This window comes from Populus trichocarpa, chromosome 19 (genome assembly GCF_000002775.5).
Source record: "Populus trichocarpa isolate Nisqually-1 chromosome 19, P.trichocarpa_v4.1, whole genome shotgun sequence".
Taxonomy (NCBI): Eukaryota; Viridiplantae; Streptophyta; class Magnoliopsida; order Malpighiales; family Salicaceae; genus Populus; species Populus trichocarpa.
In genome coordinates, this window is record NC_037303.2 from 856,440 (window position 1) to 877,540 (window position 21,101).

At 36.8% G+C, this 21,101-nt stretch overlaps 4 protein-coding genes across 6 annotated transcripts; 2 read left to right on the forward strand and 2 right to left on the reverse strand.

Annotated features, from left to right (window-relative positions):
* Positions 1-1,399: 1,399 nt before the first annotated feature.
* LOC18108001 (TMV resistance protein N) lies at positions 1,400-8,325 on the forward strand. 2 transcript variants are annotated; one of them, XM_052449552.1, is made up of 5 exons: positions 1,400-1,999; positions 3,872-4,967; positions 5,105-5,377; positions 5,456-6,439; positions 6,666-8,325. In XM_052449552.1, exons 1-5 carry the CDS (start codon positions 1,527-1,529, stop codon positions 7,617-7,619), a joined length of 3,780 nt encoding a protein of 1,259 aa, XP_052305512.1. In that variant the 5' UTR covers positions 1,400-1,526; the 3' UTR covers positions 7,620-8,325. The 2 variants fall into 2 exon arrangements, with proteins under 2 accessions (XP_052305512.1, XP_052305513.1); XM_052449553.1 differs by lacking the exon at positions 1,400-1,999 and adding an exon at positions 2,876-3,507.
* A 2,887-nt stretch (positions 8,326-11,212) lies between these two features.
* On the reverse strand, positions 11,213-12,100 carry LOC127904789 (uncharacterized). The gene has a single exon (XM_052449655.1). It carries the CDS (start codon positions 12,098-12,100, stop codon positions 11,612-11,614), a length of 489 nt encoding a protein of 162 aa, XP_052305615.1. The 3' UTR covers positions 11,213-11,611.
* A 917-nt stretch (positions 12,101-13,017) lies between these two features.
* On the forward strand, positions 13,018-14,068 carry LOC112325325 (uncharacterized). Its single transcript, XM_024591723.2, has 2 exons — positions 13,018-13,261; positions 13,785-14,068. Exons 1-2 carry the CDS (start codon positions 13,018-13,020, stop codon positions 14,066-14,068), a joined length of 528 nt encoding a protein of 175 aa, XP_024447491.2.
* Positions 13,732-18,778, reverse strand: LOC18108003 (probable disease resistance protein At4g27220). 2 transcript variants are annotated; one of them, XR_008058207.1, is made up of 4 exons: positions 18,453-18,778; positions 14,670-17,965; positions 14,264-14,389; positions 13,732-14,059 (listed from the first exon to the last, which is right to left on the reverse strand). XR_008058207.1 is itself a non-coding variant. In XM_052449556.1 (3 exons), exon 2 carries the CDS (start codon positions 17,954-17,956, stop codon positions 14,702-14,704), a length of 3,255 nt encoding a protein of 1,084 aa, XP_052305516.1. In that variant the 5' UTR covers positions 17,957-17,965; positions 18,453-18,778; the 3' UTR covers positions 13,732-14,059; positions 14,670-14,701. The 2 variants fall into 2 exon arrangements, 1 of the variants encoding a protein (XP_052305516.1); XM_052449556.1 differs by lacking the exon at positions 14,264-14,389.
* Positions 18,779-21,101: the final 2,323 nt, after the last annotated feature.

Consider the following 21,101-nt stretch of genomic DNA (forward strand, 5'->3'; position numbering starts at 1 on the left):
ATCTTTCATATATATGGTCTACATAAGATTGCAAGATGGACATTTGTTAGTTTTTAAAATTAAAAGTATATTTAAAAAACCCTCAAATAGTAAAAATAAAAGTAATATATTTAAATAAAATATTAATAGTGGATATAATCAATTCTAAATAACGTTAATTTGATGAACATTACATAATGATTTCATAGGGAAGTTTTTGTACCGTTTAGGATCTAATTGACAAAATTTATAAGTATGCTGTCTAGGATTGAATTGAGAACGAGTGTATAAGTTTCTGTACTAAATTAAGATTTTTCCCTTAATGAAAAGATATATCAAGAACCATTTAGCATTACATTTAAGGGGGTTGGTCAAATTTATTAAAAAAAAATAATTATTTTATATTTTTTATTATTTTAATATATTAATATTAAAAATAATTTAAAAAAAATAAAAAAATATATTATTTTAATATATTTTAAAATAAAAAAATAATTAGAAAACATCCATTATCATTTACACGCCACCGTAATGATCGCAAAATGCACGTTTGTGATAAGATTGGGAATTGAGTTTTGAAATTTTCTCGTACTTTCAGTGTAATCGTCATCTTAGAGAAACACGGAGTTGCTGTCTTGTCGATGCCAAGTGTAAGAACCGTACTATGGTCCCATTCAGACAGTTGCCAAGATTCCGGGATGCTTTAAAGCCTGCTTAGGAATTATTTAGCGGTTTTTTAAATTTTTGTTTCTGAAAATGCTTTTTTTTTTAATATTAATATATCAAAACACTTTAAAATTATAAAACAATTAATTTCAAATAAAAATAAAAAAATTTCAAAAGCATTTTTTAAATCCAAAAAAAAAAACACACTCTTAGTATTTATTTGGTGTTGTAAAATGTTTTTTAAAAGTATTTTTTATTAAAAATATAATCAAAATAAAATTTTAAAATTTTTTATTTAAAAAAACTAAGAAACTATATCAATTTAATATTATTTTATAAGACAGACATATTTTAAAAAAATATCTACAGATACCACATTTCTAAATGGATTCTTAATACAATAATCTGCCACCCAAGATCTAACATAACAACAATATTGGAAAAATCAATTTTTTTATTTAAAATTATATTATTTTAAAAATAAATAAAAATTTGATGTAATCAACACATTACCCGAATTTTGAGTGGGATTAATCCCATATCAAGTTCTATGACCATGAATAAAAAGTTGCCCAGAGACAAGCCACCACCGAGTCTTTTCAATGTAACGTAGGCGAGGAATTCTTCAAGTCTTTTGGTCATTGCTGTTACTATCGTTCTCAATCATTGATCATCTAACAGCACTTGGTCAACATTACTTGCAAACTGACTGCTAGTATGAAAATGGGTTCCATTTTCAATATTTTCTTGCTTTCTTATTTAATTAGTTTTCTGACTTTTTCACATTTACGTTCACATCGATCATGCTCTGGGCACCCGATGGCCTAAAGTGTTTTCTATATTTCTCCTCCAGTTTCTGACCATCAGAAAGTTTTGATCCAATGGCTTCTTCCTCTTCCACTAATTGTTGGAAGCATGATGTGTTCTTGAATTTCAGAGGCCAAGACACCCGCAACACTTTTACTAGCCATCTACACCAAGCTTTGTGCAACAAAGGAGTTCATGCGTACATTGATGACGAGCTTGAGAGGGGAAAAGCGATTGCTCCTGCACTCCTCCAAGCTATCGAGCAATCAAGGATCTCCATTGTTGTTTTCTCTGAAACCTATGCATGCTCTTCCTATTGTTTGGATGAGCTGGTGAAGATGCTTGAATGCAAGGAATCCAAAGGGCAAGTGGTTTTGCCCGTGTTCTACAACGTGGATCCATCAGATGTAGAAGTGCAGAACGACAGCTTTGGAGAACCTGTGCTTCGTGCAGCTTCATGTGCTGCTGCAAGTATGGACAAGTTGCTGGTGTGGAAGGAAGCTCTAACAAAAGCAGCTAGATTGTCTGGGTGGCATTTGGACAACGGGTAAATTAATTCTACCTTCTCCTCCACCTACCATTGATCTACTTTTATTTTAACAGAAGCAGTCGGATACTATAGGCATGGTAACTAGCTCTGTAATGTTGGTTGCAAAAGTCTCGCGGAGAAATTAATTTTTTAATTTATCTGTTGACCTTTTCTTTCTTTGAAAATATATATTTTTTTCTTTTTCAAACTTACTATTTAGCTATTTTATTTGTCCCTAATTTCACGAGGTAGATCTAGTGGTCAAGAAAGTATGTTTCCGTCTTTGACTTTTTATGTTCAAGTTTCAGGGACAATTTCTAGCAGAGTCTATTAAAGTATTTTTTATTTAAAAATATATTAAAATAATAATTTTTATTTTTAAAAAATTATTTTTATATCAGTATATTAAAATAATTTGAAAATTTTAAAAAAATAATTTGAAATAAGAAAAATATTTTAATTTTTTTTCTCAAAAACTCTTTTAAAATATAAAAGTAAACGAACTCACAATAAAACTACTAAGGTTAGGTTAAAAGCATATTTTACTTTTATTGAGGTTTCAAAGGCTTGACTTATGAATGTGATTTATTTTGTCTTTAAACTGTTATTTTCTAGTTAATAAATTAAGTTCTTTCTTTAGATAAAACTATTAAAAATAACAGTAAAACTTCAACCTGTTGACGTTATATATTTAGATATTGAATAGAGCATTTTAATAGACAATCAAACTTTGACCCCACTGTAATAATTAAATGAATTAATTTCACTAGAAGACAATAAATTAAATTGATAATTCAAACCTTAGGATAATATTTGATTTTAAACCATGAATTAATATATGGTGTGATGCTCATAAACTCTTAAGAGGCAACCCAGAGAAGTTAGAAACAAACAGTTGAGCTACTGAATTAATCACGCCAGCATTTAAACTAGTAAAAAATCGATTTTAGTCTTCTTTGATTGTGATAGTAGGCCACAATTACAAAGATGGGTAGCTAAGAACACAGAAAGATAGAATTCACCAAAATTAAAGGGCCAATTAAGAACCCTAGCCACACTGCTAGTTATTAGTAAGGAAAAGGCACTAGCATGCCTTAATGTACCAAAAATAGCCTGCAGGTGCTCCAAATCACCACGACGATGCCTATAAATGGTTTCAACACCTGGTGCATGAACCAAATATAAAGGTGCTAGGTGCATTGAACAATCCAAATGGCATCATCATCCACTCATACAACTCATCTTCTATCTTAAACGCCATCTTCCACTCTTTTTCTTTTTTCTTTTTTCTTTTTTGATCAAGTCGTAGAATCAGTCTGCTAAGACAATATGTTATCCAAACATGATATGGGATACATGTACTTCCTAGTGATTTGGTTTATGGACATGTCCAACGTGCCATCTTTCTTTGAGATCAAGCAAGGGTTGGGACTAGCTATACAGGGAACTCACACACTCTATGATATACTCTTTCTCCAACAACTCTACCACCTAGCATGGCAGCTCGTTAGACTTCTTGAGACTAGGTTTGTATTCTAGTCTATTTTGTACGCAGCCTGCTTTTGAAAATCCTTAATTATAAGTTCTTGAATGTTTTCTTCCTGAGACAATAACGCCTCTTCAAGAAAATGTTTCCTTCCGTATTAACCTACTCTACAACCTCCTCCGGTAATAGTTATTCAACAAATCCTCCTGTTTTAGAGAATAGTTTGAAATCCATTCACAACATATTTAAAATTGGATAACCAAACGATGTTGCGCGGTGGTCGAAAATGATGGATTTGTTTCATGATATTATTAACTTAAATTTAAGTCTGATCAAGTATTGAATCTCTTTCCGGTTAGCTTTGGCCATGCTCATTACATGATTCTCACAATTTAAATATCCAGGAATGAGGCTAAAACTATCCAGAGCATTGTTGAAAAGGTCTTGGCTATATTGAACCGCGCATTCTTACATGTTGCCGATTACCCTGTTGGACTAGATTCCCATATCCAAGATTTGAATTGTCAGTTACGCCTTGCATCAAATGATGTTTGCATGGTAGGGATTTTGGGAATTGGCGGAATAGGCAAGACAACTGTTGCCAAAGCTATTTACAACGAAATTGCTAATCAGTTTGAAGGTAGCAGCTTTCTTGCAAACGTTAGAGAAATGGCAAAGCAAAACAAGGTTGTTGAACTACAACAAACACTTCTTTCACAGATACTTGGAGATAAAAATTGTTCAGTTGGAAATATAGATTTTGGAATCGGTGTGATAAAGGACAGGTTGTGTAGTAAAAAGGTTCTTATTGTTGTTGATGATGTGGATAATGTGGACCAGTTAAAAAGACTAGCTGGAGAGCCAGATTGGTTTGGTGCAGGGAGTAGGATCATTATTACGAGTAGAGATGAACATGTGCTTGTTTCCCATGGAGTGAAATTTGTGCATAAAGTGGAGGAACTATGTCGAGATGATGCTTTCCAACTTTTCAGCTTGCATGCATTCAGAAATTCCCAACCCAAGGAGGAGTTCATGATGCATTCACGCGAAGCAGTAACTTATGCCCAAGGCTTGCCATTAGCTCTTGTTGTGTTGGGTTCTTTTCTGTATGGTAGGAGTGTACATGAATGGGAAAGTCAATTAGATAAATTGAAGCAAATTCCTAATAAAAAGATATATGAAATACTCAAAATAAGTTATGATGGCTTGGAGGATGGCACTCAAAAGGCCATTTTCCTTGATATTGCGTGTTTCTTTAGAGGAATGGACAAAGACTATGTGATGAAAGTGTTCCATGCATGCAATTTCAAGCCAATTATAGGAGTCCAAGTTCTTATTGAGAAGTCTTTGATAAGTATAGAGAATAATAAGCTGCAGATGCATGATTTACTACAAGCAATGGGCAGACAAATTGTTCAACAAGAATCTCCCAATATACCAGGCAGGCGCAGCAGATTGTGGTTTCATGAGGATATTGTTCATGTATTGACCGAAAATATGGTGAGTGTCGCGTACACTTGCGAGCATGATCTTATGAACTATACTTTGAAGGCAACCCATTTTTCCTCTCCTTGGTAAAAATATGAATGCTTTGACTCATTTCTGATATATTGTATGCGTATCCTTTTAATTTTCAGGGAACAGATGAGATTGAAGCAATAATGCTAGACTTCCATGAACCAGAAGAGATGCACTTGAGTGCTAAAGCATTTAAGAAGATGAAAAGACTTAGAATACTTATAATCCGCAATTCTTTGTTAACTGTGGCTCCTGTATATCTCTCAAATGAGTTGAGATGGCTTGAATGGCCTGGGTGTCCATTATTGTCACTGCCATCTACTTTTCATGCAAGAAAACTTGTTGTTCTCAACATGCAGCATAGCTTCATCAGCCACTTTGAGGGATTCAAGGTTTTGAACTATTAGAGGTTTCTTTCTACAAATTATATCATCAACTTATCAGAAACTAATACCTTTTCTGTTTCACAGAATTACAGTTGCTTGAAGTTTATGAATTTCAGTGGTTGCGGGTTCCTAAAAGAAACACCCGACTTCTCAACCATCAGGAATCTTGAGAGGTTGAATCTTGAAGGGTGCGCAAATTTGGTTGAGGTTCATCAGTCTGTTGGATATCTTGATAAACTTGAATTCTTGAATGTTGAATTCTGCTCTAACCTCAGAAATCTTCCCCGAAGAATCAAATTGCAATCTCTTAACACCCTTCTTCTTTCAGGCTGTCAAAAGCTTGAGGCGTTTCCTGACGTTGTTGAAAAGATGCCATGTTTGGAGAAACTTTGTTTGAGTGGAACTGCAATAAAAGTGCTTCCTTCATCCATCAAAAATATATCTGGGCTTAAAGTCCTGACCCTGACATTTTGCAAAAACCTTGCCGATCTTCCTAGTAGCATTTATAAACTTACACATCTTGAGTGTCTGCTTCTTGAAGGTTGCTCAAAACTTGACAAGTTTCCAGTGAATGGGGAGAATGAGGTACCATCAAATTTCCTTACATCTTCAAATTGTTATGAAAATTCCTCAGGATCAGACTTCCTTCCGGCTCAAGCGAATTCTCTTGAAGGCTCTTCCTCATTGGGATTTCCTTCGTTAAGATGGCTAGATCTACGAAACTGCTGTCTAAGAAATGTCAATTTCTTGAAGATACATGATTGCTTTCCCAAGTTGAAGGAATTAGATTTGTCAGGAAACAGTTTTGCTATCTTTCCGGAAACACTCTCGCTATTTACTCACTTGAAGAGCCTCAAATTACATAAATGCACGAAGCTTCAAGAAATTCCAGAGCTTCCACGGAATATTAAGAGACTAGAAGCAAGAGATTGTGAATTGTTGGAAAGATATTCACCATTAGAGAAGGAAGGTGAATGGCCAGCCAAACTTCGGGTTGTTGACTTCTCAAACTGCCACAAACTAGCTAAAAACCAGGGAAAGAATTTGGAGGATGCATTCTTTAGTAAGGTTGGCTTGCCTGCAAACTCAAAATGTTGATATCTTCTGTCCTCTTTCATCTGTTTCCATCTCTTTCTGCAAAAATGTGTTTGTGACTATGTATGCTTGCTATTTGAATTTGTTGATAAATGGTCATGTTGAACCAAATTTACCTTTTCTGATTTCATTGTTGCATCCACCTTATATCATGAACAGCATTAACCACTAATACGTTACTTTATTTTTTTTGTAACAGGCATTTCATAAGCAATTTCAAGTTGAAATGTTCCTTCCTGGAAATAAAATTCCAGAATGGTTCACGTTTACTAGTGAACAGGGCTCCTTGACTTACCTTGTACCTTCCTCTGTTTTCGAGAAAATCCAAGGACTGGTTATCTGCTCCATTTTATGTTTAGAGGATGGAGTGACAGCAAATATATCATGTGAAATGTTTGTTGATGGGAAAAGCATGATTTTGTGCTCAAGACATTTCTTTCCATTGGAGACGGATCATATGTGGTTACACTACCAGCCATATTGCTATACTAGAGCCTTGGGCAAAGCAAGAAATGATTTAGTTCGCTTTGAGATTTCATTTGAAGTCCTCGGAGCACCAAGGGGTTCGGCGTTGAAAATGTGTGGGATCTATTTTATATACAAGCAAGATAAGACAGTGAGTGATCCAAGTTCCACTCAATCCACAAGTTATCACACAGACCACTCTGTTTCATTTGATCTCATGACAAGTTGCTACGTAGATGACCCCGACTTCGCTTTGAGTCCTAGTATGAACAGGAAGCGGCCAGCATCATCAGATCTAACTGAAAGGTGCAACAATGATGACTTGGAAATCAGTTTGAATCCAAAGGTGAGCAGAAGAAAAACTGCTGATGATCAGCGTGGAGAGCAGTTTTCTTTTTCTCTGCAGCCAATGGATCAGAAGCCGGGTAACCCTTTGACAGCATCCAAATCTGGGGAGCATCAACTGGAGCATTGGCTTTCTTTATCTTTGCAGCCAATGGATGTGAGTAATTGGAATCCAATGTGCATCAAGAAATTAGAGGAAAAGGTTCAACTTCAACCAAAGAGTAAGCAAAAAATGAATTTCTTTAATGAGCTTCGCAGCAGTCCCATCAGGGAACATGATGCAGTAGACTATGAAACTGAAAAAGATGAGACATATATTTCTGATGTTGAATCTCTGGCTTGAGTGATACAAATATATACCTTCATGAGAAACCGAGATGGTAAAGGATCTACAAAAGAATGGAGCAGAAAAGGAGTTTCTTCTAATATCTCAAGCACTGAAGATGTTGCTAATGGAAGCTTAGAGATGGTCGTCCCTTGGTAAAAAAGATCAATGAATGATGAAGAGGTGTTAATTTATGGAACACAAAGCATGAGTGATGATGAGAAAAGAAAGAAGGTCGCCAGAAGGAGAAGAACCTTGCTACCATGGCCATTGATGAATTTGGTGATGGAGAGTCCCATTCTGATGCAGTTGTATGTTTTACTTGTTTGTTGAGACGTCAGGGGACAGATGAGATAGAAGGAATTATGCTATATTTACAAGAACCAGAAGACATGCACTTGAGTGCTGAGGTCTTTAAGAAGGTGAAAAGGCTTCGGATAGTAATAATCCGCAAGGCATTGTTCAAGGATGGCTCCTGTAAATCTCCCAAATTCGTAAAGATGGCTTGAATGGCCTGGATGTCCTTTATTGTCAACGTCACCTGCATTTCATGGAAGAGAACTTGTCGTACTCGAGATGCAGCATAGCTTCATCAAGCAATTTGAGGGATTCAAGGTTGTATCTATTGGTGCTTCTCTCTGTAAATCCTAACAAAAACTTATTCTAAAAACCTGATTATTCAAGCATAGAGGATGAATCTAGATGGTTGCATGAACTTATTTTTTATTCGTCAATCTGTTGGGTTTATTGGTATGCTTCAATTTTAAAGCCTTGAATTCTGCTTTATCCTTGGAAGTCTTCCTAGCAACTTCAAATTGAAATCTCTCGACACCCTTCTTTTTACCCCCTGCAAAAAAACTTGAGGTGTTTCTAAAATTTGTGGAAAAGTTGCCATGCTTGGAGAAGCTTTATTTAAATTGTTCATCAATTGAAAATATAACGAGGCTTGAAGTCCTAACTGCAACATTAACCTTGCCGGTATTCCAGCAACATTTATAATCTAAGTTATCTTGAGACTAGGAGGAACTAAACTGAGAGAGCACAGAGATACGAACGAAAGAAGAGAAAAACAGAGGTAAAAAAAATAAAGAATGAAACAGAGAGGAGAGCGAGCAGGGGTGGACAAACGAACGAACAAAACAAAGCTACAGAAACAATACACAAGAATAGAAAGACCAGAAGAAGAAACAGAGGAGCTCCAGCAGACCAGGTAAGCCTTTCTTCTTCTCTGCCTGTTTTGTAGCTTAATTCATTCAGCACTCCTGTATCTCCTTTGCGTTATAGTTCACAGCTACAGTAGCTGTGAATTATAATTCACCTGATTTTTTGTTTCTGTAGCAGGCGTGTGTGTGGCGCACGCCTGCTACCCAGCCGGGTCACTGGTCTAGGCCAGTGACCAGACTGAACCGGTTGGGTCCAAGGGCTGTGTTGGACTCGGCCTGAAAAAAAATAAAAAAAATATGTGTATGTATAAAAAATAAATTTATTTTATTGGTTTATTGCTAGAGGAATAAAAAATATTGATTTAAATTTATTTTATTTTATTTTAACTATGTAAAAAATAAAAAAAATATATGCATGCATAAAAATAAATTTATTTTATTTGTTTATTTATTGATGCTAGAGTCAGGAATAAAAATACTGATTTAAATTTATTTTATTTTATTTTATAGCTATATAATATTTACTAACGATATTCACTAACGACAGAGTAAGAAATATTACAAGCAAATCATCATAGCATAAACCAACAAACTTTTAGCAATTTAAGACAAAACTAACAATGCAGCCTGTCTCAAGCAGAACGTTTAAGGGGTGATAATATCTTCCCTTTAATGTAACCAATCTCATACCATAGAATCTCTATTGACTAGTTACGGTTCATAGTAATCATAATACTAGGTAGCGACTCCTTAAATAAAACCATTTCTCATTAAAAAACAAAATACCAGAAATTTCCATGAAATATTTTTAAAGCCGCCGCGGGTGTGACAATCTTACGAAGGTAGCTCAAAAATTGGCAAGTTTACAATGAATAAACCAAGTGCGGAGCATTCAAGCTTCCCCAGGTCTTTGAATACCTTAAGAGTGTTCATCGGGATCCAGCTACCATCCTTTTTCGTTCTCCAAGAAGACTTGCAGCCCCAAGCAATTTTTTGGATATATAGCTTTTCCTCGCTGTGGTGTCCTATATTAATTAAGATATCTGGATCTGCAATACTGCAGTCTAATCGATGTCAGTTACCTGACAATGTCGAAATTTATTTTCCATGTTCATGGAACTAGATTTGTCAGGAAACAAGTTTTACTCCCTCAAATATTTTCCACGTTCACTAACTTGAGAAGCCTCAAACTATTCGAATGCAAGAAACTTCGATAAATTTCAGAGATTCCACGGGACGATTAAGAGACTACAAGCAAGAGACTGCAAATCGTTGGAGACAAATATGCAATTACTAAGGAAAGAAAATTATGTGGCTAACTACTAAGTTTCTCAAAAAAACATAAACGCTGCGATACCAATAATTTTAAATTTTTTCAGAGTCCCACGAATCCTATTAAACTGTTATGTATTATTCAAGGTTTAAGTGAAAATTATTTGAAATACAATTCATCCTTTCAGACTTTGTTGTCGCAAAACCTAGTTGTCGAATTGTTTGATCTCTATTATTGATTCACACAAAAGATTTCTGTTATTTGCAGGAAGTGTATGTATATGACTAACTAAGAAATAAATGTTGGAAAATAATAGCAGAAGCCAGATAAACAAAGAATTTGTTACTGAAAAACATTGTGGTTCACAAGTAAAGAAGGCAACACTATAAGAATCATAAATATAAGTTAACGGTCGATACCTTCTTGGAGGTGTGTCTGAATCTGAATCATCATTGTAAGAATTGGTCCTTGATGAGAAGCTGAGTTAGTTCCATTCTGAAACGTTATGATCTTTTTGAGTTGTTATTCTGGTCCGATGCAACTAATCTTAATTTAGGTTTAGACCTATTCTTTTGGTCTATAAATGCATCTGTTAGGTTATCCATGTAACCTGTCTGAAGCAGATTCTCATCTAATTATGACAGATCTATATTTAACTGTTCAGAATCACTCATTATCGCAGACTTGACTACATCAATATTCCTCCACTCCTCTCAAGCTTCCTGCCATTGTAATAATTCCCAAAGGTAATCCAGCACATTCCCTTGCAACGGCTACTACAATTAGTTCCACTTCTAGAGAAAGAGGTATGTCATGTCCAAGTTCCTCCATTAACAAAGTCCACGCATCTCCGTCAGAAAGTGGCATCGCTTTGATTTCGTGTTGGCAATTCATCCGGTAACAAACCCTTTCTGACCGAGTTATGATAATCGGCTTGCATCCGTTCAATTGGAAAGAAATTCCCACTTTGTCTAGCTTAAAAGAGTTCCACAAATCATCTAAAATAAAAATTCATTTTTGTTTCTTTATTAGTTCTTTTGACAAGCTGGCAGCTCTACTTTGATCATTATCTTTCCTTGATAGATCTAAGTCAAGACGTTTAGCAATAAGATTATGCAATGTATTAATGTTGAAATCTCGAGACACGGTCACCTAATAAACATGACGAGAAATATCTGATCTTTTTAGAAGCTCGTTATGGATATATTGCAGCATTGTTGTTTTACCAACTCCCCCCATCCCATAAACACCAATGGTTAAGACTTCATCATCCATTAACCAGGACCATATCATATTCCTATTCTCTTCGAATGCTCGACCCACTAGCTTTGTAGAGCTAGTAGGTAACAGATCTCCTCTAGTCTCACTAGTGTAGTATTTAAGGCCTCCAGAAGAGCTAGCTCCTGCACCAGGCTGCATGAATCCCGTGGCTGGGTTTTCTATGTTATTGCCAATGACATTATCCACCGTGGAAGAAGAAGAGAAGTCACAGATTCCTCGTTCACGCTCTTGACTTGTTTGCTCTGTTATTGGTCTAGTCTCCGGTGCATTATGCATAGGTTCAATCCCTCCAATCACCTCATCATAATGACATCATTGTTTACTGTTGGAGAGCAGAGTTGCTCTGATACTGGTCTACGCTCCGATGTATTATGCACAAGCTCAATCCCTCCTCCAATGAAATCATTTGCCCATGCATGTTCTCCAGTGAAAACAGCTTCTCCATGTTGTGCCATTTCTACATGTGTCCCTTCATTGTTCTGTTCTTGTGCATTAGGGACCTCGTTACTGCTTGAGCCTGCTACAGTTTTAAGCTTTTTTTCTGGAGGGCCATCAATTGCTGCAAGGGCTGCATCTTGAACTTCTTTTGGAACATCTTCACAAATTTTAACACCACGCCCTTTCACTCCTGACAAATGGAATTTGATCCTCGAGATGGAAGTACCTTGGGCAAACAATTGCCTACAAAGCTTACACTTCATTCTACCATCATCCATATTTTCAACATATGCCCTGGAAGATCTGTCAGCATGACGCCAAACTGGATCATTTGGTCGAATCATTTTGAGCATGGCTTGGCAGAAAAGAAAAAAGAAAAAGAAGAACAACATCATTCCAAAATGAATAATTTGATTGAACCATTTTATCCTATAGAAAAAACTAGTTATCTACCCGCATGTCGCGGGATAGTTTTCAAAATCTATTATTACTTAGTTCTTTAATAATTAAAATAGATATTTATACAAAATGCTATAATTTAGATTCTCAAAAAATATTTTTTTATTAAATGATTATTCTTTTCTATTGCAAGTATTTTTTTACCAAATATTTTTTTTATTAAGAGCCTTTTTTTAATTAAAAGAAAACATGATTGAAGTTTTTTTTTAAAATCAATAATTAAAATAAGTAGAAAAAAATATAAGGAATTCTACTTATTGCTTGAATGAGCTGGTGAAGATGATTTGATGTAAGGAATCAAATTAAGGGACAGGTGGTTTTACCTGTGTTCTATAATGTGGATCCATCAGAAATGAAGAACAAAAGAAGCATTTTGGAGAATATCTGCATTTATAACCATGGTGAGTACAGAAAAGTTGTAGGAGTGGAAGGAAGCTCTAAGAAAAGCAGCTACTCTGCCGGGATGGTATTTAGACTATGCTTCTTTATAGTAATTTCTGTAGATGAAAAGAGATATCAATTTATTATTTTCAGAGTTATTATTTTTTGAATTTTTCATTCAAACTCCTTGTTTTTTTTTCATTTCAGTATATTATAAAAAGATTAAATAAAATTTCTTTTAAGTTCGATCTAGTTTTCATAATCATATTACAAATTTATTTTATGTGTGATAGTTCAAATTGTTGACAAGGTCTTGAATATATTGGAACGCACATTCTTACATGTTGCTGATTATCCTGTTGGGTTAGATTCTCATATGCATGTATACTGTATGTTAAGCAATGGGTCAAATGATGTTCGCATGGTAGGGATCAGGGAGATTGGTCGAACAGGGACACCTGTTGCCAAAGCTATTTACAACAAAATTTCTAATCAATTTGAAAGCAGCTTCTTTCTTGCAAATGTTAGAGAAATGTCGAAGCAAAACAGGGCTGTTGAACAACAAGAAACACTTCTGTCTCAGATACAGGAGAGAAAATTTATAGCTGGGAATCTCTATTCAGGAATGTTGGGATTTGCCATTATTGGGCAACCTACCCTAAGGAGTAGGGTTACCATTTGTCAATGGTAGTTGCACCCACCATTGACAAATGTATCAACCCATGTGCAGCTGCTGTTGTTGAAGAAGAGAAGTCACCATACTTGCCTATTTATAGGCATACGTGAGAGAGCAAAATGAGAGATGAGAGTGGTGAGAAATGTAGAGAACAAGAGAGAAAGTGAAGGGCTGCAATGGCAGCAGCCTTGCTGCCATTGCAGCAGCTCCAAGTGCAGCAAGAGAGCTGGGAGTTGAGTTTGAGTGAAGTGATCCTCCTCCTCCATGTATTGTGTTGTAATCCTTTCTCTATCTCTAAATAATATGGACTCTCTCCCGTGGATGTAGGCGGTTTTGCTGAACCACGTTAAATATTGTCCCAGTGTGCTTAAGCCTCCTATGGGCAACTATTAGAACACCCCCGGTCCGCGCATGGGTGACGGAATTCCCCAACAAGGAATAGATGCGATAAGGGACAGATTGTGCACTAAAAAGGTTCTTATTGACATTGATGATGTTAGCTGGATGAATAGATTGCTTTGGTACAGACAGTAGAATCATTATTACGAGAAGATATGAACATTTGCTGTTTTCCCATGGAGCGGAAACACTACACAAGGTGGAGGAACTATGTCCCATTGATGCATTTAGAAAAACCCAACCCTCTGAGGCTTTTGTGGAGCTTTGCCTTGATGTTGTAAGATTTTCAAACACTTCTCAGCAGATTCAGATTGAAATTTCTTGCCACTCTGCTGCTTACTGCCTAAGAGAAACTGGAGGCCTTTCCGGATATTGTGGAAGAGATGCCCTGTTTTGAGAAAGTTGGCGTAAATATGAGTACATACTAAACCAGTTGATAAGGTGACAAAACAGCAGAATCAAGAGTTCTTTTTTATCTGTCATCCAGAACCTAGTAAATTGCAAGATCCACCAGTAATGACTACACTAGAACATGTTTTAGCCTAGTACTCCTAGCATGCTTCCTTACATATAGCAAATTGATGACACTTACATAGCACTTAATGAGCTGTTAGCCATTCCTTTGGATCATGTTCATGCATTTTCTTAAGAGATCCTTGGCACTGCTTGAAATGTTAGGTCATGGCTTAGACTCAAAATCTAACTGGCCTTGCAATATCTGCTTGAAGATCCCCATCGGAAAAACAAGCAAGAAAATATTGTCGGTAGCATAAAAACTCAATAATTAAAAACTATCCCTACCAAATTACGTTCTTTCTGTTATATTTCAATTATCATTTCAAATACTATAAACAGTTAAGAAAAGAAATTTTAAGGTTAGGATGGTACCAGCAAAATCATTAGATTGACCAATCATTGAGTTGTTATGGTTGAGGCTAATTCATTAAAATTAGACCTAAGGTAGACAGAGACTGAGAGAGAGGAATCACCGAGCTTACCTGTAATCAAATATTAAGCATGGAGTCATCTCCTATGAAAACACTACAAAGGGTAGAAGGACATCCTTTGTGTTCGGATGCTCCCACTCCACTACTGACTCCCACCATTCTTTTGGATATATACATATTCTTACAAGAGAAGGGGGAGGAGATGGCTGGCCATTTTCAAGCAATTGGGGGAAAATTCCCATTCTCTTTAGCTCCTGACAATATGATACTAGAATTTCTTCGAGAGAATCGCAAATCAGCTTTGCACTACAAATGCTTTTAAGTTTTGGCAAGTCATACAAGTCCAGAATTCTTAACTTAGGGAGTTTGAATTCGATGTTGCTGCTGCTCTCTTCTTCACCCACAACATCTTCTTCATCTGATCTTGTCCATATTATCTCCTCCATTTTCTCACAGCCATAAACTATAATCTGTTCCAGGTTTACGAGGCTTGGCAACAAGGCAAGAGGGAACATCTTCTTCATGCTTCTACATCTATAACAACTGAACTTTTTAAGACTTGAAAATATTCCATTATAAGATGAAGATGGTAGTGGAGCAGAGCAAAACCAAGAAGATGAAACCAAGCTCTCTATGCCATTACAATCCCAAATGGCGATGACCTCCAGTTCAGTTGCAGTCTTCATCAAGGATGGAACATCACATAAACTTGTTGCATCGTTACATTTATAAATCAGCAGTTCTTGAAGGTCATTTAAGAACATGTCCTGAAAATTCCCATCTCCGTTGAAAGTCAAATTACCCAACCAAACACTTTTATCTCTACAAAACGAATACTTATCTAAAAGATAAAACTCCTCAAACAGACCTACAAAAATTTTGTATGTACTTAGTGAGTGGTTCTCATCCCGAAATTTAAGATACTCTACCAAGTCAGAACGGCCTTCAAAGTGGCATTCTAAAGTTTCCAACTTCCTCAAGCACCCTACTTCCTTTCCCTTAACTGTTACTGGGACATATTCTGATTCAAATCCAGTAGGCATCCACTCCTCTAATACAAAGACTTGCAAGTGAGAGAGTTTTGATAGTATCCCACTAGGAAACTCCTTCTCACCACATCCATTCATTCTAAGATATCTCAAGTTGGATAGACATGCCATGCCTTGAGGCATCTTTTCAAGTGTTGTATTAGAGAGATCTAACTTCCTCAATGCCCTGAGCTTCTGTAATGATGGTACATGTCTTAACTTCTCACAACCTTTAAGCAATAATGTAGTGAGACTCACCAAATCAGAGACAGAATCCGCCAAATTTTCAATATTTGTATAAGACAGATCAAGAACCTTAAGCCCAAGTAATTGCTTAAAAAATGAATCTGCAATAAATCTCAACCTTTCATTATGACATAGTAATAGAGTTGACAGATGGGGACACCTTGGTGAATGACTTGAAGGAATTTCTCTAATGTGATTTTGCATTAGTGAAACTCTCGTAAGATTCTCTGTCCACTCCTCTGCATCCGGTAATTCTCTTAATTGTGCACCTGCTTGAATAATGACATGAGAGTTCTCTTGCAGTATTTGGATGGCCATGTCCCTTATCAAGTCATGCATCTTGACAAATCTACGAACATTACACAATCTACCCCATTCCAATAGGCAGACATCTTCAAGTCTATTGAGCATGGTGTGGCCCTCATCATGTTCTTCTTGCCTCCTCCCTATTCCTTCCACTATTCCCTCATCGATCAAATAATCTATCAACTCCTCCCTTTCAATCTTATGATCTTCAGGAAACAATGTACAATATAAGAGACATTTTTGTAGGGCCAAATCATCTAATCGATCATAACTAAACCTCAATAACCGGAATACCTCATCTTCCATGTCTCTAAGTTTTGATTCTTTCAATCTCTTCAATGTATTCCTCCACTCGTGTATGTCATCCACTCCCCTCAAGCTTCCCGCCACTGTTATAATCCCCAATGGCAAACCAGCACATTCCCTTGTAACAGCTACTGCAATTCGTTCAACTTTTGGAGAAAATGCTATGTCATGTCCAAGTTCCTCCATGAACAAAGTCCAAGCTTCTCCCTCAGAAAGTGGCATCACTTTCATTTTGTGTTGGCAATCCATCCGGTCACAAATCCGTTCTGATCGAGTTGTCATAATCAACTTACATCCTTTCAATGGGATAGGAATTCCCACTTTGTGTGGCCTAAAAAAGTTCCACAAATCATCTAAAATGAGAATCCATTTTTTTTTATTTCTTAGTTCTTTTGACAATTTAACAGCTCTACTCACATCATCATCTTCACTTGAAAGATCTAGATCAAGACGTCTAGCAATAAGATTCTGCAATCTATTAATGCTAAAATCTCGAGACATAGTCACCCAGTAAACATAATAAAAGTCTGGTCTTTGTAGAAGTTCACTATGGATATGTTGCAGCATTGTTGTTTTACCAACTCCTCCCATTCCATAAATACCAATGGTTGAGACTCCATCGTCTATTAATAAAGACCGTATAACATGCATATTCTCTTCAAATGCTCGACCCACTAGCCCTGTAGAGCCAATAGGTAATGGATCTCCTCTAGTCTCTCTTGCATCGCATTTAAGGCCTCCGGAAGAACTAGCTTCTACGCCAGGCTGCACTGATCTTCCACTATTGTTCTCCTCCTCCTCCTCCCTCCCCTCCTCTGGTTCTGTCCTCACTCTAACCATGTTCTGCACATCATTCATAATGACATCGTTGTTTACAGATGGAGACCAGAGTTGATCATTATATATTCCATGGTCAAGGCACAACGAATCTGTTGGTTGGGATGAATCTCCTCGAGGCTCATCAGCTTGATTAATTGATGGCCTCTCAAGAGAGCTACCTCTCTCCAGATGCAGCACCTGTTCTGTTCTCGATATAGTCTCAAATGCATCACGCATAAGCTCTATCTCTTTATCGGTGATGCTATCCACCCACTCTTCGAGCGCTCCAGGGGAAAAAGCTTCTCCTTGCTGTGCCATTTCTACATGTCTCCCTTCATTGTTCTGTTCTTGTGCCGAAGCTGAAATTGCATTATTGGCCTCGTTACTTCCAGAGCCTGCTACAGTTTTAAGTTTTTTTTCTGGAGGGCCATCAATTGTTGCACGGGCTGCATGTTGAACTACTTCTGGGACATTTTTACAGATTTTAACACCACGGCCTGTAACTCCTGATAAATGCAATTTGATCCTCGAAATGGAAGTACCTTTGGCAAATAAATGCCCACAAAACTTACACTCCATACCATCGTCCATTTTTTTAACATGATTCCAAAATGGATCATATGATCGTAACATTTTCTCCTCCTGTAGAAAAAAAAAAGCAAAAATATTGAATAAAAAGGTTTTAATTTGAAAAATAATAAAAAATAATTCCATACATGATAAGATGGACCCTGTGCATATTTAATTTTCTTATAGATGTCAAAGAGTTTATTGATTAATACTTAAATATATTGATAGACGAGCAATTCATATATCATAACTACAAAATCCCACGTTTGACATTAAGACTATAAATTTGAAAAGTGGAAAGTATAATCAATTTGAAACGAGAGAAAGCAAAGGGTGGGCAAAGTTACACTGACGGAAGAAGATGGACATCAAGGACAGAATCTGTTTAATATATATATATGGACATCACGAAGAGTTGATCAAAGACTTGTCAAGTCGTTATATTACCAAGGCAATTCAAAGAGCCCGTTTCCAGTAAATTTCAGAATGTTTTTAGGTGGTGAAAAATCAAAATGATAAAAAGAAAAAAATTGAAGAAGCTGAAGTATAAATATTTTACCTATACTCGAGTTGTTCTTCGAGTGCTGGTTTGCTTGAGCAGTATTCAGGAGAAAAAAAACAGAGAGATAGAGCAGAGAAGAATGTATAATGAGATATGGTACGTACTGAGGGGGGAAAGGAAAACAGGGAATGGTATAATAAGATGATATGTGCAAGATGTTGAGCTCCAGATGATTCGATTCAATCAGAAAAGGAAGCAGAGATCGTAAAAAAAAAAAATTCAAGAAATTTGGTGAGGGAAATAAGCAAAATCAGTGGTAGACTAGATGAGATGTGGAAGAGATTGTTACCGTGAGAAGGAAGCAGCAACTTTACCAAAGATTATAATCCAAGAGACAGCAAGCTTCTTTTCACCTTTAATTTGGTCGTCCTTTTTCTATGATTTTCTTTCTTTCTTTCTTTTTCTTTTTCTTTTTCTTTTTAATTTGATAAGAGCTGCATATAATTACGAACTTTAACACAAGAATCAGAGTGAGTTAGTTTGTGAATCCATGATCAATGAGCATCAGTTTAGAGTACCATTACTTATCAACTTAATTACCATCTTCTAATTCATGATTTATATTATTAATGTATCTATATATGAAATATTATACGCATACTATATAGGAAATATTGTAGTCATACTCTTGTGTTGTAACCTCCACTATTACTATTGTATATTGCCCTACACACGCACGTACGCATATATATATATATATATATATATATATATATATATATAGAGAGAGAGAGAGAGAGAGAGAGAGAGAGAGAAGGTTGGCTAACTAATAGGTTAAGCCTCCTAATTATTCTCAACTTGGTATCAGAGTCTTCTGCCGTCAAAACTCTTTTCTCCCTCTCCCCCTTGCAGCGGCCTTCTCTTTGCTTTTCCTAAATAGATTCTACTACTGCTGGTGGTGTCTTTCTTCCACAACAGCAGCCTCCACTTGCAGAGCATGTCTCTGACTTCTCCTCGCAAGTTTCTGTCGTTCCTCTGCACATTATGGGAACACAAACTCCAGCTACCATTGCTTTATCAAACACCCACCAAGTTGTTTCGTTGAAACTTACGAGCACAAATTATCTCTATTGGTGAATGCAGATGAAGCCCTATCTCCTAGGTCAAGGTGTTTTTCACTTCGTTGACGGTTCAATGTCGTGTCCTCCATCTCATGTTTCTGACAGTTCTGTTGGTCCTTCCTTACAATTAGCCCTTCTTTTCTTCGTTGCAAGCAACAAGATCAACTTATCTTGAGTACATTACTCTCCTCCCTCTCCGTGGATATGTTACATCTCGTGATAGATTTTCATATCTCGCATTGTGTTTGGCGCACTCTTGAGAAAGCCCTTGCGTCTCCGTCCAATTCTCGCATCATAAACTCCATGGTTCATTCCAAGCTCTTCGGCGAGGTGACTCATCAGTAAGTATCTATATGCAGCAAGCCAAATCGTTATTTGACAAATTGGTTGTTGTTGGTCACCCTATATCCCTTGAAGACTTCAATCTCTATGTGTTTCGTGGCCTTCGTGGTGAGTTCAAAGACTTGGTAACAAGTCTTATAACCAAGGCAGAACCGCTATTATATGCTGATCTACACAGCCATCTTCTCACCCATGAATTTCTGCACAATAACTCTCTTTAGTCCTTGGACGCCACTGCTTCTCTGCTGCCTTCATCTCTGTTGTCGAACCACCTCTGCTGCCAACACCACAGCCCTCTGCCCATCTTGCTATGTCTCATCATAGCTCAAACTTCAGCCATAACAGGGGTCATTCTCGAGGTAATTGGCGTCCCAACAACAACCGCTACACTCACTAGAACAGGGGCCAATCTGCTGCAGACTGGCAGCCAAACAATTGGCAGCAGAACAGGCGCCACACCAGCAGTAGCCAGTGGTCGGGACAGCAGTATGTTCGCTGCTAATTGTGCTCCAGTTTTGGTCACACAGCTCCCCATTGTCCCCAATTTCGCAGCAATACCCAACAGCCCTTTGCTCACCTTGCTGTTGGGAATGTTTCTACTGTGACTTGGTTCCCCGACATCAGTGTGAATCAACACGTCACACCTGATCTTGCAACTCTGACCAATTTTACACCCTATCTTAGTGATGATCATTTGCATACTGGTGACGGTAAGGGCCTTGACATATCACATATTGGACATAGTATGTTACATTCCCCTAAAACATATTTTTACATTATCTAATGTTATTCATGTGCCTCATATTACCAAACCGTTGTTATCTGTTCAAAAATTATGTCGTGATAATCATGTTTATTTTGAATTTCATGCTTCTATGTTTTATGTTAAGGATCTCGTCACTAAGGAAGTTGTCCTTTCTAGTCAGAGTAATGATGGTCTTTATGTCCTCTCCGAGTCTTCTGCCAAGTCAATTCCTTAAACTTTTTAGTCTCCTTGCACCTCCGCGACTGTCGATCTGTGGCATCATCGTTTGGGTCATCCAATCCCTCGCATTTTAAATTTGTTAGATTCCGGCAATAAAATTGTATGTACTTCTAGACGTTCTCTTGTTTAGTGTAAAACTTGTCCTTTAGGCAAGTCGTCGCGTCTATCGTTGTGACCTACGGGTCACAAAACTTCTACCCCACTTGATTTAATATTTAGTGATGTTTGGGGTCCTGCCCCTATGTTTTCTTATGATGG

What these genes read in the sequence shown, in the direction of transcription:
- LOC18108001 (XM_052449552.1), top strand. Translation starts at nt 1,527, where the DNA reads ATGGCTTCTTCCTCTTCCACTAATTGTTGGAAGCATGATGTGTTCTTG. An exon ending in GGGTGGCATTTGGACAACGG is followed by an intron (nt 2,000 to 3,871) that starts GTAAATTAATTC and finishes TTAAATATCCAG; the next exon opens with GAATGAGGCTAAAACTATCC. An exon ending in AGGATGCATTCTTTAGTAAG is followed by an intron (nt 6,440 to 6,665) that starts GTTGGCTTGCCT and finishes TTTTTGTAACAG; the next exon opens with GCATTTCATAAGCAATTTCA.
- LOC127904789 (XM_052449655.1), bottom strand. Translation starts at nt 12,100, where the DNA reads ATGATTCGACCAAATGATCCAGTTTGGCGTCATGCTGACAGATCTTCC.
- LOC112325325 (XM_024591723.2), top strand. Translation starts at nt 13,018, where the DNA reads ATGGTAGGGATCAGGGAGATTGGTCGAACAGGGACACCTGTTGCCAAA. An exon ending in TGGGCAACCTACCCTAAGGA is followed by an intron (nt 13,262 to 13,784) that starts GTAGGGTTACCA and finishes CTGGATGAATAG; the next exon opens with ATTGCTTTGGTACAGACAGT.
- LOC18108003 (XM_052449556.1), bottom strand. Translation starts at nt 17,956, where the DNA reads ATGTTACGATCATATGATCCATTTTGGAATCATGTTAAAAAAATGGAC.